This window comes from Alligator mississippiensis, chromosome 3 (genome assembly GCF_030867095.1).
Source record: "Alligator mississippiensis isolate rAllMis1 chromosome 3, rAllMis1, whole genome shotgun sequence".
In the NCBI taxonomy this organism is placed as follows: domain Eukaryota; kingdom Metazoa; phylum Chordata; order Crocodylia; family Alligatoridae; genus Alligator; species Alligator mississippiensis.
The window spans coordinates 202,588,526-202,601,298 of record NC_081826.1 but is presented as its reverse complement, the minus strand read 5'-3'; the positions used below and the strand labels follow the sequence as shown (position 1 = coordinate 202,601,298).

Sequence of the window (12,773 nt, the reverse complement as noted above, 5' to 3'; positions counted from 1 at the left end):
TGCAGTGAAGATGAACCTGAATCATGTAGTTGATTTTACATTCTAATGACAAAGGACAGAATAAGATGGGAGCCTAGATGGGACTTAAGCAGAATTTAGGCACCTAAAGGCACAAAAAACCGATCTAGGATATCCCACTGCAGCGGCTGCAGAACACTGTAGGTATCTAGATTCATCTGGTGCCTATGTTTTAGATTGTAAAAGGAACCTAAACTGAAGAACCTAATTTGGAACCTAAACTCAGGCTTCTAAGTAGTGCAGAAGCACCCCAGCGTGGTGCCCAACTCCTTTGTCTAAACCTCTGACTTAATTAGAAGGCATCAGGAGATGGAGCATCAGCAGCTCCCCTTAACAGATTTTCCATGGCTAATCATACTCACTTGAAAATTTGTGCCTGCTTTCTAATTTGAATTTGTCTGGCTTTAGCTCCCAGCCATTAATTTTTGTTTGTGCTTTTCTCTGCTACATTAAAGACCCCTTTAGTAAGTGGCAATTTCTCTCTCTGATGGCATTTATGTACTGTAATCAAGTGACTCTGAGTCTTTTTTATGAGCTAAACAGTTGGAGATCTTTGAGTGTTTCTTTATTAGGCTTTTTCTCCAGCCCTTGAATATTTCTGTGTTTCTTTTTTTGCACCCTCTTCTGTTTTTCAACAACCATTTTGAAAATGTGGCTGTATTGTATTAATCAGTGCCACATACTGCTATCATAAAATCACATCCTTGCTGCTACCCATGGCTCCCTTTTTTTATACATGCAAAGATTGCATTAATTCTGTTGGCCACATCATAGCACTGGGAGCTCATGTTGAATTGCTCTTCCCCCTAAATTCAGAGTAATTCTTTCCAGGCTGCTTTCCTGCACTGTATGGCAAGCATTCCATTGAAAATGTATGCCTTTTAACGTTTCCGTATAGAACTGGCTGTATCATTGGTTTTATTTCTCTTGTTTATAATATACTTAAAAACATTCCTCATTATTTTCCTTTGTCTCTGAACCATGGATTTAGTTTAAATGTCTTTAGTTTCCCTTGCTCATTTCCTGCACTTTGAAATTTATAGTTTATTCCTATTTCTATCTTCTTTTGTCATATATGTTGCTTTTTTACTTAGAACTGATTCCTTCACTGCACCACAGAAGTAAGATGGACTTTTATTGAAAGCCAAATGTGGAATTCTGGGTTTTTTTAAACTTAATGAATTCTTGTAGAAAGCCAGGTTTTCTTTCATTTGTTATCATCTAAATGTTTCCTCCTAATCATTTTTGTTAATTTTCAGCTTTGGGGAATTTAGTCCTTTTGATAATTATTGGTTGGGACTGTCTTTTGTCTGCAAATAATGAATATAATCCAGTTGTGATAGCTATGTGACCCCCAGCTTCCATTGCAGGAAATAATTCATCTTTATCCATCATAATGAGGTACACAAAGGAGTTAGCTTGTGTTGGGCTGTTATGAACTGCCATAGATCTACCATTTAAACTTTACGTCAGCAAATTACCCGGTTACTTCAGAATCTGGCTCTCTATTTTTATAGTAAAATCCGATTATATTGATATTGTAAGTGAAATAACACTTAACTCCTTGCTTTCTTGAAGCTCTTGGCTACGTGGCTGTCAGGGTACAGACAGAAGTGTAGCTCCCTGCTGTAGCTGAAAATGCTTTGCAGGAAGTGTCCTGAGTTACAATGATCCCCCAAACCAAACACAAGTTCACTGTTGGTTCCAGGGGGAGGGAAATCTAGCTGCTGGCTGCAAGCCTGTAGCCAGTTTTCCTTAGCAATAGCCCGTCCTCTCTCCCAGCTTGTTCCTGTTTCAGAATGGGAGGGGGAAAAGGGAGGAGAGGGAGCTCATTCTAGGGGTTTCCCAGCAGATGCTGGAGGGTAGGGTAGGTGTATTGGAGGCCCCCAACATGGGGGTCATGCGGGGGTTGAAAACCTTCCAAACTAAACACCCTCTGCTCCCTTTCCCCCCTGCCATTCTGAAAATAGCAACAGGTTGGGAGGCAGGTTACAGAAGATGCTTTTTTTTTAAACATCTTCATCTGACCTCTCATGAAATGAGGGTTAAGATTTTTGCCTGATTGGCCATTTTTAAGTGGTCTGCAGCTGTGCACTTGTGTTTGGTTGTGGCTGTAGATCGCTTTCTGTGGCCAAATCAGGTGAAAACTGTCATTTTTGTCTACACCCTCAGTGTTAACTTATGTAAACTAATTCACATCTCATACTAGGGAATAAAGCTCAGCAAGTCATGGTAACACTTAAGTGATTTTATACATTCTGCTAGAAGAACATTGGCTTAATAATTATTCAGTGTAGAAATTTCAGATATATTTTCAGTTCAGACTAAGTTGTTTTTTGAAAGATGAACTTTACTGACTTTATTAATGAAAAAATGCTATCCTGGAATGCTTTTTTTCAAATGAGATTCATAGAGAAACCAGTATACCCTATACTTTTTTAAAACAATAAAACAATAGGTTTATCCTTTTGAGGTTCCTTCCAGTCCTACTTTTCATTTCAATGTGTTTGACTCTTTTGGTAATTTTGCTTTCTTTTGCAGGGGGGCAGATTCATATTGTAGACTGCCATTGCTTAAATGATGAGTGGCTGATCAGACTTGGGCTCCATCATCCACAGTGTTTTTCTCTGTACCATTGCCATGATGAAACCTGGAGGATTACTGAGGAGGGGTTAAAGCAGTTCTTTCAGCACTGCAAAGAGTCTCTTAAGGTAATGTCAGTTTACGTTTAGGTTTGAGTGTTACTTTGTCAGAATTGTAATTTGAATTCAATACTGATATATTATATATTTAAAAATATGTCAATTCCATGCTCTAATGCAAGTGCAGACTGTATAAAAACTAACTTCCTAGTAAAGAAACACCTTACATGCCCCAAATAAGACATGCACCTTGCTTCTGGGAAGGAAGAATGAAGAAAAGAAGATTTTTTTCAGAGTTTTGGCTGCATAGAGCATGGACAGAGCCGACTCTTCAGCTTGCTTACCCTACCTTTCCTGCTCAGCCGAAAGGCGAAGCTATAAGACCAAATGTAGTTAACAGACAGCAAGATTCCTGGAAGAAAGGTTAGCTTGATTAGTAGAACATCAAGACCATTAGGAAGGAGAGAGCGTTGTTAACACTTGTGGAATGAAGAACATGAACTTTTAAGGCGATTGATTCTCAGTTGCCAGAACTGAAATGCCATTGCTGCTTCAGTTGATTTTAAACTTTGGGTGGAGCAAGGATTAAAGTGGGGTACATCTATTCTAGGCAGAAAATGAGCTTCCCTGCTTGAAATACATACTCACCACTTTAGAAGGCTAATTTTGAGGGAAAGGGTAGCTATGGTATGCAATTAAATGTAGTATTATGTTCAGTATAAAGTCTATTCTTCTTATCAACTTCTCACAGTACCTTAAAATGTAAAAATCATCATACTGACTAGTATTGTCTCATTTTTTCCTATCTTTTTCTTGAATTTTCTTGTTCTCATTTTATATTTAGATTTTAAGCTCTTTGCAACAGGGCTTAAAATGCATATATAAAATGCATTTTGTATATATTTGTGTAGGGCCCAGCGTAGAAGAGACTGATACTAGGTACGACTGCAGTACAGTAAATAATAATAGTAATACATATTTTCCAGACAGTATTATCCTGTATCCTTTGTTATCTTAATAGCAATTCACAGTTATATAGTACCTTATATTTTCAAAGTACTGTTCTAATATCAGCTAAACCTTGGTATCCCCACTCAGCAGAAAACAAAACTGGGACATAGGGAAGTTTACACCAACTTTTTGAAGATGCCTGGGAATTTTTTTAGTTTGAATGACTTGCCCAACACCATGCAGCTAGTCATAGAGGGACCTTTTATTAGATTCATGGAGTTCCTACCTCTCTGACACAAACCAGTGAAGCTGCACTTCCTGCCAATTAGGTCAACCAGCACATAACTCCATAATATCATTATGACTAGTACCCTGGTGGTGTTCTTATATACTCAGTATGCTTTGTCATTGGAATACAGACATATTTGAAACTTCAACCTGTAAAATAGGTTTCTGCATATCAAATTAAACAGCAATCTGTGCCAAGCAATGACATAAAACCTATGATCCTTTCTACCATATGGCTGGTACAACCTCTCTATAAAATGGACAAAATTTATCATGTGTCTTCCTGGTGTCATTCTACTCAGTGCTTACAGCATTTTTATACATTTTACAGAACAGAATCTCTCATCTTTCTCCCTCTCACTTTCTCTCTTTCTCTTTCTCTCTCTTTCCTTCTAGCTAGCCTAAATGCAACATTTATTTTTTTTAAAAGATAAAGCTAAATAATTGATTTAAAATTTGAACAGAAATTCACACATTTGTGGTATTCTGTATTAAGTGTCTGTGTCACTCTGCAAACTGAATAATATATACAATGTTTCCACTCAAAATAATTTAATAGTCAGTGGACAAAAATGTCTGAACATTTTGCTTATTACTTGAGAGAAGTTTTGGGAGCAAAAATACTAAAAGCAAGTGAAAACAAAAAATGAGAGGGGCTACCTCAAGAAAACAGATCACAGTTAGTTCTACATATTAACTGTTGAAAGCTTTATAAAAGCATCAGACCTAAAAAAGAATGTTTTTTATTCAAAGGCTCATCTAACTCTATCCCCTCTGTGCAGTTGGTCCAATAATAGATATCACCCTAAGAAAGCCTTGCCTCCAGTGAAAAATGTATGAGAATTCTAAGCTGGAGGCTTGGGTAGACAGCTATTGTTCTTGTATTCCAACTTCTGGACTTTTTATTTAAAGGAGGTTTAGGTTTCCAAAGACAGGTTTTCTCCCATTTGTTTAATGTTAGGAGTTAAAGAAGAGTTTTACTTAAAACAAAATTTTCAGGGGACTGATTCAGTCTCTTCCTTCTCATGACTGAATGGTAAGAAAGCTGTGGCTCAGGTTTCACATAATGGGATGTCAGTTCTAGTTCTTCCAGACTAGTACAAATAGTCAGTAGAGTCCACAGCCTAGTCTTTCAGCAAAAAACCAAGCAGCCATGACATGCCTTTTTTATTGTTTATAAAGACAAGTGGTAAGAAATCTGGAAACCAAATTCTTTTTGTTGGAAAACACTAACTTTTAAATGTTTAAAGAATTTGGTGAAGAATTCTTTTTTGCGAGAGGCACATGGTGGTAGGATGATTCTCCAGATGCAGGCTAAGCTGCTGCATGGGCTCATAGAATGTGGGCTGGGTCATCCAGATTGAGTCCAGCCAGTGGTCATCTTTGCGGTGCACTGGACATGCAGTGCCACCAGTCTCAGCTGCTGGCGTGGGCCCAGATGTAGCAGGGTCAGAGCCCCAGGAGCTTGTGGATGGCAGCCATGGAGGCATCCATGTCAGTGTTGTTGGCATCTGTTCTGGGGTCCAGAAGGCAGCCCAGGGACTGGTAGCTGATGGCCTGATTGTGCAGCAGGGTGAGGTAGATGAGGTTGTGGTCCACCAAGGCCATGTGGTGGTCAGGATGGCTGTGGAGCATGGCAAGTGCAGCAGCAAGCAGAAGCCTGCAATGCTGGTCATCACTGCAGGGGCCTGGGCAAGGAGCAGCCATGGTGCGCTGGGCACAGGCTCTGGGGACAGTGTCTTGTAGGGCTGTGCCAGTAGGCTTCAGACTGCTCTGGGCCACAGAACCATGTGGCCAGGGAACAATGAATGGGGCAGCCCTTTAAAGAGCGCCCCTAGCACCAGGGCAGCTGTGGCTAGAGCCTGCAGCTGCCCCCATTTGCTGCAGGGAGGCAGAGCAGGGCAGGAGCCTCCCTGGACCTGACTGCTCCTGTTAGATGGAAATCTGCGCCTAACAGGGCACACATGTAGACACATTCCCAGACAAAGCTAAATGGGCCTGAATTTACCGTGCAGTAACATTCAGGTACATTAATTGCATATGTAGACACACCTACTGAATTCATTTGACTTCTTGATTAATACCAGTGTTGTCATAAGGGAAATTAGGCCCAAATTATTAGTGGCAGAACCAAGATTAGAATTTAGGTAAACCTAGTTTCCTGTTCTGAAAACTATCCAAGGAGCCAAAAGCTTTGAAGAGCTTTGAAGGCCAGTAAATTAAGGCTGTCAACAAATTAAAGTATACTAAGGAACTGTTAATAAATCCTTGGGACCATATTTTTAAAATCTGCCACCAATATTGTAGTCAAAATTTGCAGTTGAAAATGCAGCTAACTGGGCATGCAGTTAGACATCTAATTACCAGGGATCCTGGTTTTCTCTGATTAAAAAAAAAAAATCCCAATTTTTTGATTAAAAGAAGTAACCCAAAATATACATTTTTTGGTGATCAAAATGAAACACCACTATAAATTTATATCTGTATCTGTATCTAGATCTATGTTAGTGGTGTTTCATTTTAATCATGGAAAAATGTGAATTTTGGAATACCTTTTTACTTTAAAAATTGGAGATTTTTTTATCAGAAGAGACCAGGATTCCTGCTTAACTACATGATTTCTCAGTACTAAGGATATATCTACAGTTCTGGCACTGTGCATAAATAACCCTGTGCTGATGTCTGTGCTGCCACAACTAAACAGCTACTAACACTGTAGCTAGCTGTTAGAAATGTAGCTCTAGCACAGCAGTTTGGCCAAATCTGAGATGGCATAATTTGTGAGTACATTTGATTGCAAGGCCAAAATTAAAGGCAGGATCTAGGACCTTAAAAATGTGGTTCTTTGTTATTTAATATATTTGAGGTTGTTTAAAAAAATATGGCCTAGGCCATTCTGCACCTGCCAGATTGGCCTTTTATCAAAAATATACACCTCTAATCAAATTTCACTGTGGTGACATGTTTACCAATGCAATTCAAGAAAAATCCATATCCTAGAACTATATTTGGCAAAGGAACCATGAGTGAAGTTGTACTTCTGCTGTGTTATTAGTGGAATGAATTTACATAAGAACAAGATTAGGGGGTAAGTAAGACTGAATGCTTTTCTCTCGGTCACCAATCATTTATACAGATTTTTTTTTAAAGTCTGAAAGACAAAATTGTGCTCATTTACATTTCATGCTCATCCACTGTGTAAATGTTCTGCAATAATTCTGGTAGTATTCCCTTTATTTTTCTTTTCATGGGGATAAGCAAGTGTTACTTCAAAATCTAGGGAACTTTATGAAAAGCTATATAAATGTATTAATCCATGTATAGATTGCACCAGCTGGAAAATGGGCAGAAGCATCTGTGACCACATTTTGCCTTCATGCACTACAATCTCTTATGTCCTTTGCTGTACACCTTCCAATGCTTTCAACAAATCAGACAGGTCTCCTACAAATAAGTATGTCTCATTACAAAACTTGATTCACTTATAGAACAGATCTGTACTGTGTACTGAATGAGACAAAGGTCCTATAAAAATGAAAATACAGTAAAAGCTGTGTTAGCTGGCATTTAAGTAACCAGAACACCCTATTAACCGGAATTTCTGGCTGGCTGTCAGGATGCCCCGGGGGGCTTAGGGGAAGCTCACACACAACGGGGAAAGCTCACTGCTGCCGCCACCCACCACCGTGTGCTGCCACCACTCTGCTTGCCTCTCTCCCACTCTGCATGTGGCCGCCACCAACCCCCACCACTCCCTGCTCCAAGTCCTGCCGAAAACCCCCTGCCCTCAGGTAACTGGAATTTTTACATAATCGGCACCCCCCCTTGCCCCACTCATGCCAGATAACAACGCTTTTACTGTATACTATTAGAGATGTTATGACCTTACTTTTACTGTACCACAATTTCCCTTATATAAATGAAGGCACTAATACTTAATATCATAGGGGTCTGAAGATACTGCATTTACCTGAATCCAAAATGACCCTGAATTTAAGATGACCTCCCAGTAATATGATTCCATATGTGGACAATTTATAAATGTCTTATAATTTTTCATGTATTGGAGCTAATTAATATAGGGTCATCTTAACTATGTCCCTTGCATTGCTGCAGTGGGGAAAGCAGTGGCAGGGGGGCCAGTGATGGGGGCACACTAGGAGGCAGGCAGTAGAGATCAGGAGGTGTGGAGGTAGTAGGGGGCAGGTGGCAAGGGGGAGGCAATGGGTTAGGAGGCAGTGAGGGGACAGGTGGTGTGGGGAAGCAGTTGGGGTGGCTGTGAGGCAGGCAGTAGAAGGACAGCCAGTGGGGCTTTCCCCCTGCCTCTTGCCCTCCCACACCTCCCCCTGCTGCCTGTCCACCCCCACCACTTGCCCCCCCAGTCTCCTGTGCTCCCCTCTGCCTACTCCCCTGCAGCCTTGACTCCCTCTTCCTCCCATGCCCCACCTCTGGCAGCCTCTGCCCTCATCCCCTCCCTGCTACCACTTACCCATGCTCTGGCTGCAGCTCTGGCAAGCTCCATTCCCACTGTAGCTTGGGATTTGGAGCGTGTGTTGGCTCTGGCCCCAGCCTAGTCCTGTAGCAGTGGTGGCAGCATGGTAGCTTTGGCCCTGGAAGGCAGGGAGCAGAAGCTTCAGAGTGGAAGGAGAAGGGAAGAGACAACAAGCAGGTGTGGGGCAAAGGTGGCAGGGGGCATGGGGTGTAGAGGTTGTGTGGGGTGAGAGATGGAAGGGGCACTGAGGTGTCAGGCAGCAGCTGTAACTCTAGCCCTGATCCTGGGGCAGCTCCACCTTGTACTCAAATCCAAGATGAGGATCTTTATTCCCCATGTTAAACAGAGGAAAAACCTTTTCTTGGATTCAAGTAAATACAGTAGTTAATAGCTGCGAAGCACTCAGATAATATAGAAAAGCTCAGGATCAAACTATTTCTGGCTTTAGAGTAGGGTTTGAGTAATGTACAGTAAACAAGGCCTGGGGCCACACATTGAACAATGAAGATGAAACAAAATATTGAAGAGCTGCCCAGTGCTGTGCACTAAATGAAGTAAGAAGCCGTGGAAAGAACAATTTGTGACCTAGTAGTCGAAGACTCCATTATAATGTATGCACAGAAGGCCCAAATTAAGTTTGTACAAGTACCCTTAATTCTGTGCTTTTTCCTACAAAAAATAATGCTCAATTAAACTACACTGGCTTCTTTCCAGAGCTGCTTTATATTTATTGATTTAGTGTCTGCTAATAGCTTTGGTCTAAATTAGTGAGCTTTTTCTAATGCGTCTTATCATATATGTACTTCTTTTTAGTATGTTTTTATATCAACTAGTTGATTGCTTTTGCTTCTGTAAATATTAGTGATCCAACAGTTTATAGATATTTATTTTAAAATTTTAAGGAAAAGATTAAAGAAAGGTACATAAGAATAATTTGTTTTGTAGTAAAAATGCTATTTTCTAAGCAGCACATCCACTTATGACTTGATGATTCTCAGTTCTTTGTATGGAAGTCTAAAAAATCTCATGGAAAATAATCACCGAAGGAGCCCATATCATCACATAAAAATAATATAAACATTTTTATATAAATAAACCAGAGCATATCCCTTCTTTATTCCAAGTGCTGAACTTATGTAGTTCTTCTTAAGAGTAATAACTGTAGAAGTGATAATGTAAAAGTAAATTTGTCATGTTGATTTCTGCTCACGAAGAGTAAGTGTAATATTTTAATTCAGGCAGAGGGCAAGGGAGGAAGGCACCTTAGGGTGCCTGTAGATGTGCGGGAAGGCCAGTCCAATGCACTGTAATTAAAGTGTGTCGGAGCAGAATCAATTCATCGAGCCTGCTGGAGCCAGCCTCTGCATCTCATGTATCAGTGTCCCTGCACTTTAAAATTTTTAACTCAATGAGCTTTAGTTAAAGAGCCCCTGCTGCCATTTTGAGTCATGGGGACCCTGATACATGAGATGCTGTGGGCACTTTAATTAGATATCTAATGAGCTTTAGTTAAAATGCCCCTGCCACCATTTTGAAGTGCAGGGAGAATGATACACAAGACTCTGTGGGCGCTCTTGGAGTTTCTCTAATTAAAGCATCTCCCCCTACTCCTAGAGCATGTGTAAAAATACCCTTAGAGTCTAACTCATTCAGAAAGGCATAAGCTTTTGTAGGCAACACCTTTCATCAGATGCTGCATGTGCTGTTTTTTTATCCATAATGTTTTTCTAACAGAGGATGGTGAAAAGGTTTCCTTGTGGTCTTCAGGTATCAATGAAGGTCTGGGTCCCATATTATATCTACATAAAAAAGTGTAAAAACCAATATCTGAAGAAGGAAGTTTGTAAGCTAGAATGGAATATGACCTGTTCTTTCCAGGGAGTTAGGTTTTGACATATTGATGAAATTATGATGAGGGAACAGATAGATAAATGAGTATCAGACAAAGATATATATTAGAATCCAAAAATATAGTTAGGTTTGCTGACTGATTTAGCAAAAAGATCACTACATAAGGTGGACACAGAATGTGTCCATTTTCTGTTATCTCACAGAATGAGTTTTGATTTATGCCAGTTTTGACTGGAGATTTATCAGGCCCAACTCCAGTCCTATGACCATGCTGAAGTGTGGTCATGACATTCATTCATTAATAAGAAGCATGATCATGACATTCATAATCCTTATGACTGTCATCATGGTAAGTCCCATGCCAGTCCTGTAAAAAGGGAAAAATATAGAATTATATAGATATAAAAGTTGATGTCTTCTTATTCATATAATGGCTTGATTTTCATAGTTATCAAAATTTGTTGTTTATTTTTATTAGATATCTAATGAGCTTTAGTTAAAATGCTCCTGCCACTATTTTAAAGTGCAGGGAGGCTGATACACAAGACTCATGTCTCTGGAAATGGCTAAATTGCTACAAATTAATCATGTTTAAATAAGAATCTGAATTTGAATCCTCACACAACACATCTTCAAGGTTGCAAACTGATTTAGATGACCAAGTGCAAAAGAGTGAAAATTCATGATTGTATTTTTCAAAATATCTCACATAATAAAATAATTAAAATATAGTTAATCGTTTTTATCATATGTATATGCTATTTATAATATAAAATGAGCAAACCAAACAAACATTGCACCTCACATTTAAGTCACTTTTTCATCTCTAGTTATATATTTATAGGTTTGTATGTGTAGATTACATGATGCTCTGTGTGTATTTATATGCACAAAATGCCCACCATGCATCAGACCATCCAAATAACACAAATAAATCCTTTGGAAACAAACATAAACAAATACAACTATGAAGGAAAAATAAGTAGCTCATAAATAAAATGTCAGCTGACATGAAATAAATGGTTTTCTTCAGAGAAATAACTATAGCTGGACTGCTGCCATATGTTCTGTAATGAAAACATTGTGTTCCGATATTTATGCCATTTTAAAGCAGAGAAGATTGATGGAACTAATTCATTTAATTTCTGTACCAATTCACCTTTTGTGCCATAACCACTTAATTATAATGCCCATTCCCACAAGTTTCAGATCAATGAATAGAAACAAATCTACTTTTCTAATGCAAAGTCATAGGATGTATTTATTAGCATCAGAAGGTTTGAATTTATTTTAAAACTTAAGTAAATAACAGTATTGCTTATTAGTTGTTGCTGAGGCCCCTAGCAAGCATTAAAACACTAAAAAGCTATTTGGATCAGAGGAATTTTATGTCCTATCCCAAACATTGCACCTCCTGCCATAAATTTTGGGACAAAAGATTCCTTCAATCTCAATCATGCCAATGTTGAGCTGCCCCTCAGCCCAATCCTGCAGACTGGGCAGGGGACATCTCTGTCTTGGGCTCAGGACTGTTCTCAGCCTCTCACAGGTTTCAGACCTGGGGCTGTCAGGGCTGAGTCTGACAGTCAGCTGATTGTCAGTCCCACCCTCAGACAGCCCAGCTGTATGCATGGCTTTTAGGAGTCCCGGGACATTGGGGCCCCAGGACTAGGGAACCTCTCCTCCATCACAGGATTCTTGTGGTCTAAAGAACACGTGTTTGGTCCTGCTCCCGCAAACCCAGCATTTTTAAGCGCCTTGCAAGGCAGGAAAGCACCAGGATTGGAGTTACCAGGTTTTAGGAGGCCAGAGTTCCTCAGCTTCCCCTACACCCCACTCTCCTTGCAGCTGATTTTTGGCATCAGAACCCTGGGTTGTTTCTGAAATAGTTACAAATTTCAAAAACTATTTATACAACAGGAAGCATGAGTGTGGGATAGCGCATTAGAGCCCCTCAAGCTTTACTGCCAGCACAGGAATTGTCCAAGTTCATGATCCCAGGCTCCCTCTACTCCAGCAAGTAGCTGGAAGTACTTCCATGGCTGGAAGCCCCCTGAGCTGACAAATGGGAGCCTGCAGTTTATCTGGATTCCCAGCCACACACCATATGCCCCCAGATCAGATGTGGGCTCATGTAATCCCACAGCTAGGAGCCCCATCAGCTGTGGGCTCCCATGCTCGAGGGCACATCTGGTCACACATTCAGTTAATGGCATAATAGGAATAAGCCACAAAGTTATTACACATTTTTTGTGGAATAGCTTTGTGGCTTATTCCTCACTTTATCACGTGATTGAGCATGTGGCTGGGTTACAGATTAAAATGTGGTTAACTGGTTAATAACACCTTAAGCGGAACATGCGTGTGTATGAGTAAAGAATGGTAAGAGGGAATTATAATACCTTATTTTCTTGCCTATCACAGGCTCCCAAATAACACACACGCCTTGTTTTTTGGGAAGGCAGAATGAAATAAAAAAGAATTTTTTTTTTTTTTAGAGTCGTTAGAGTTTTGGACACATTTTTCAGCAA

General features: G+C 39.9%; 1 protein-coding gene across 1 annotated transcript in view; it reads left to right on the top strand.

Moving 5' to 3' along the window:
- LOC102558997 (F-box/LRR-repeat protein 20-like) overlaps positions 1-12,773 on the top strand; it is an 88,520-nt gene that overhangs the window by 23,325 nt on the left and 52,422 nt on the right. The window contains exon 4 of the mRNA XM_019477979.2: positions 2,560-2,729. Within this exon, the coding sequence (XP_019333524.2) occupies positions 2,560-2,729 (170 nt within the window). The remainder of the gene's footprint in view (positions 1-2,559; positions 2,730-12,773) is intronic.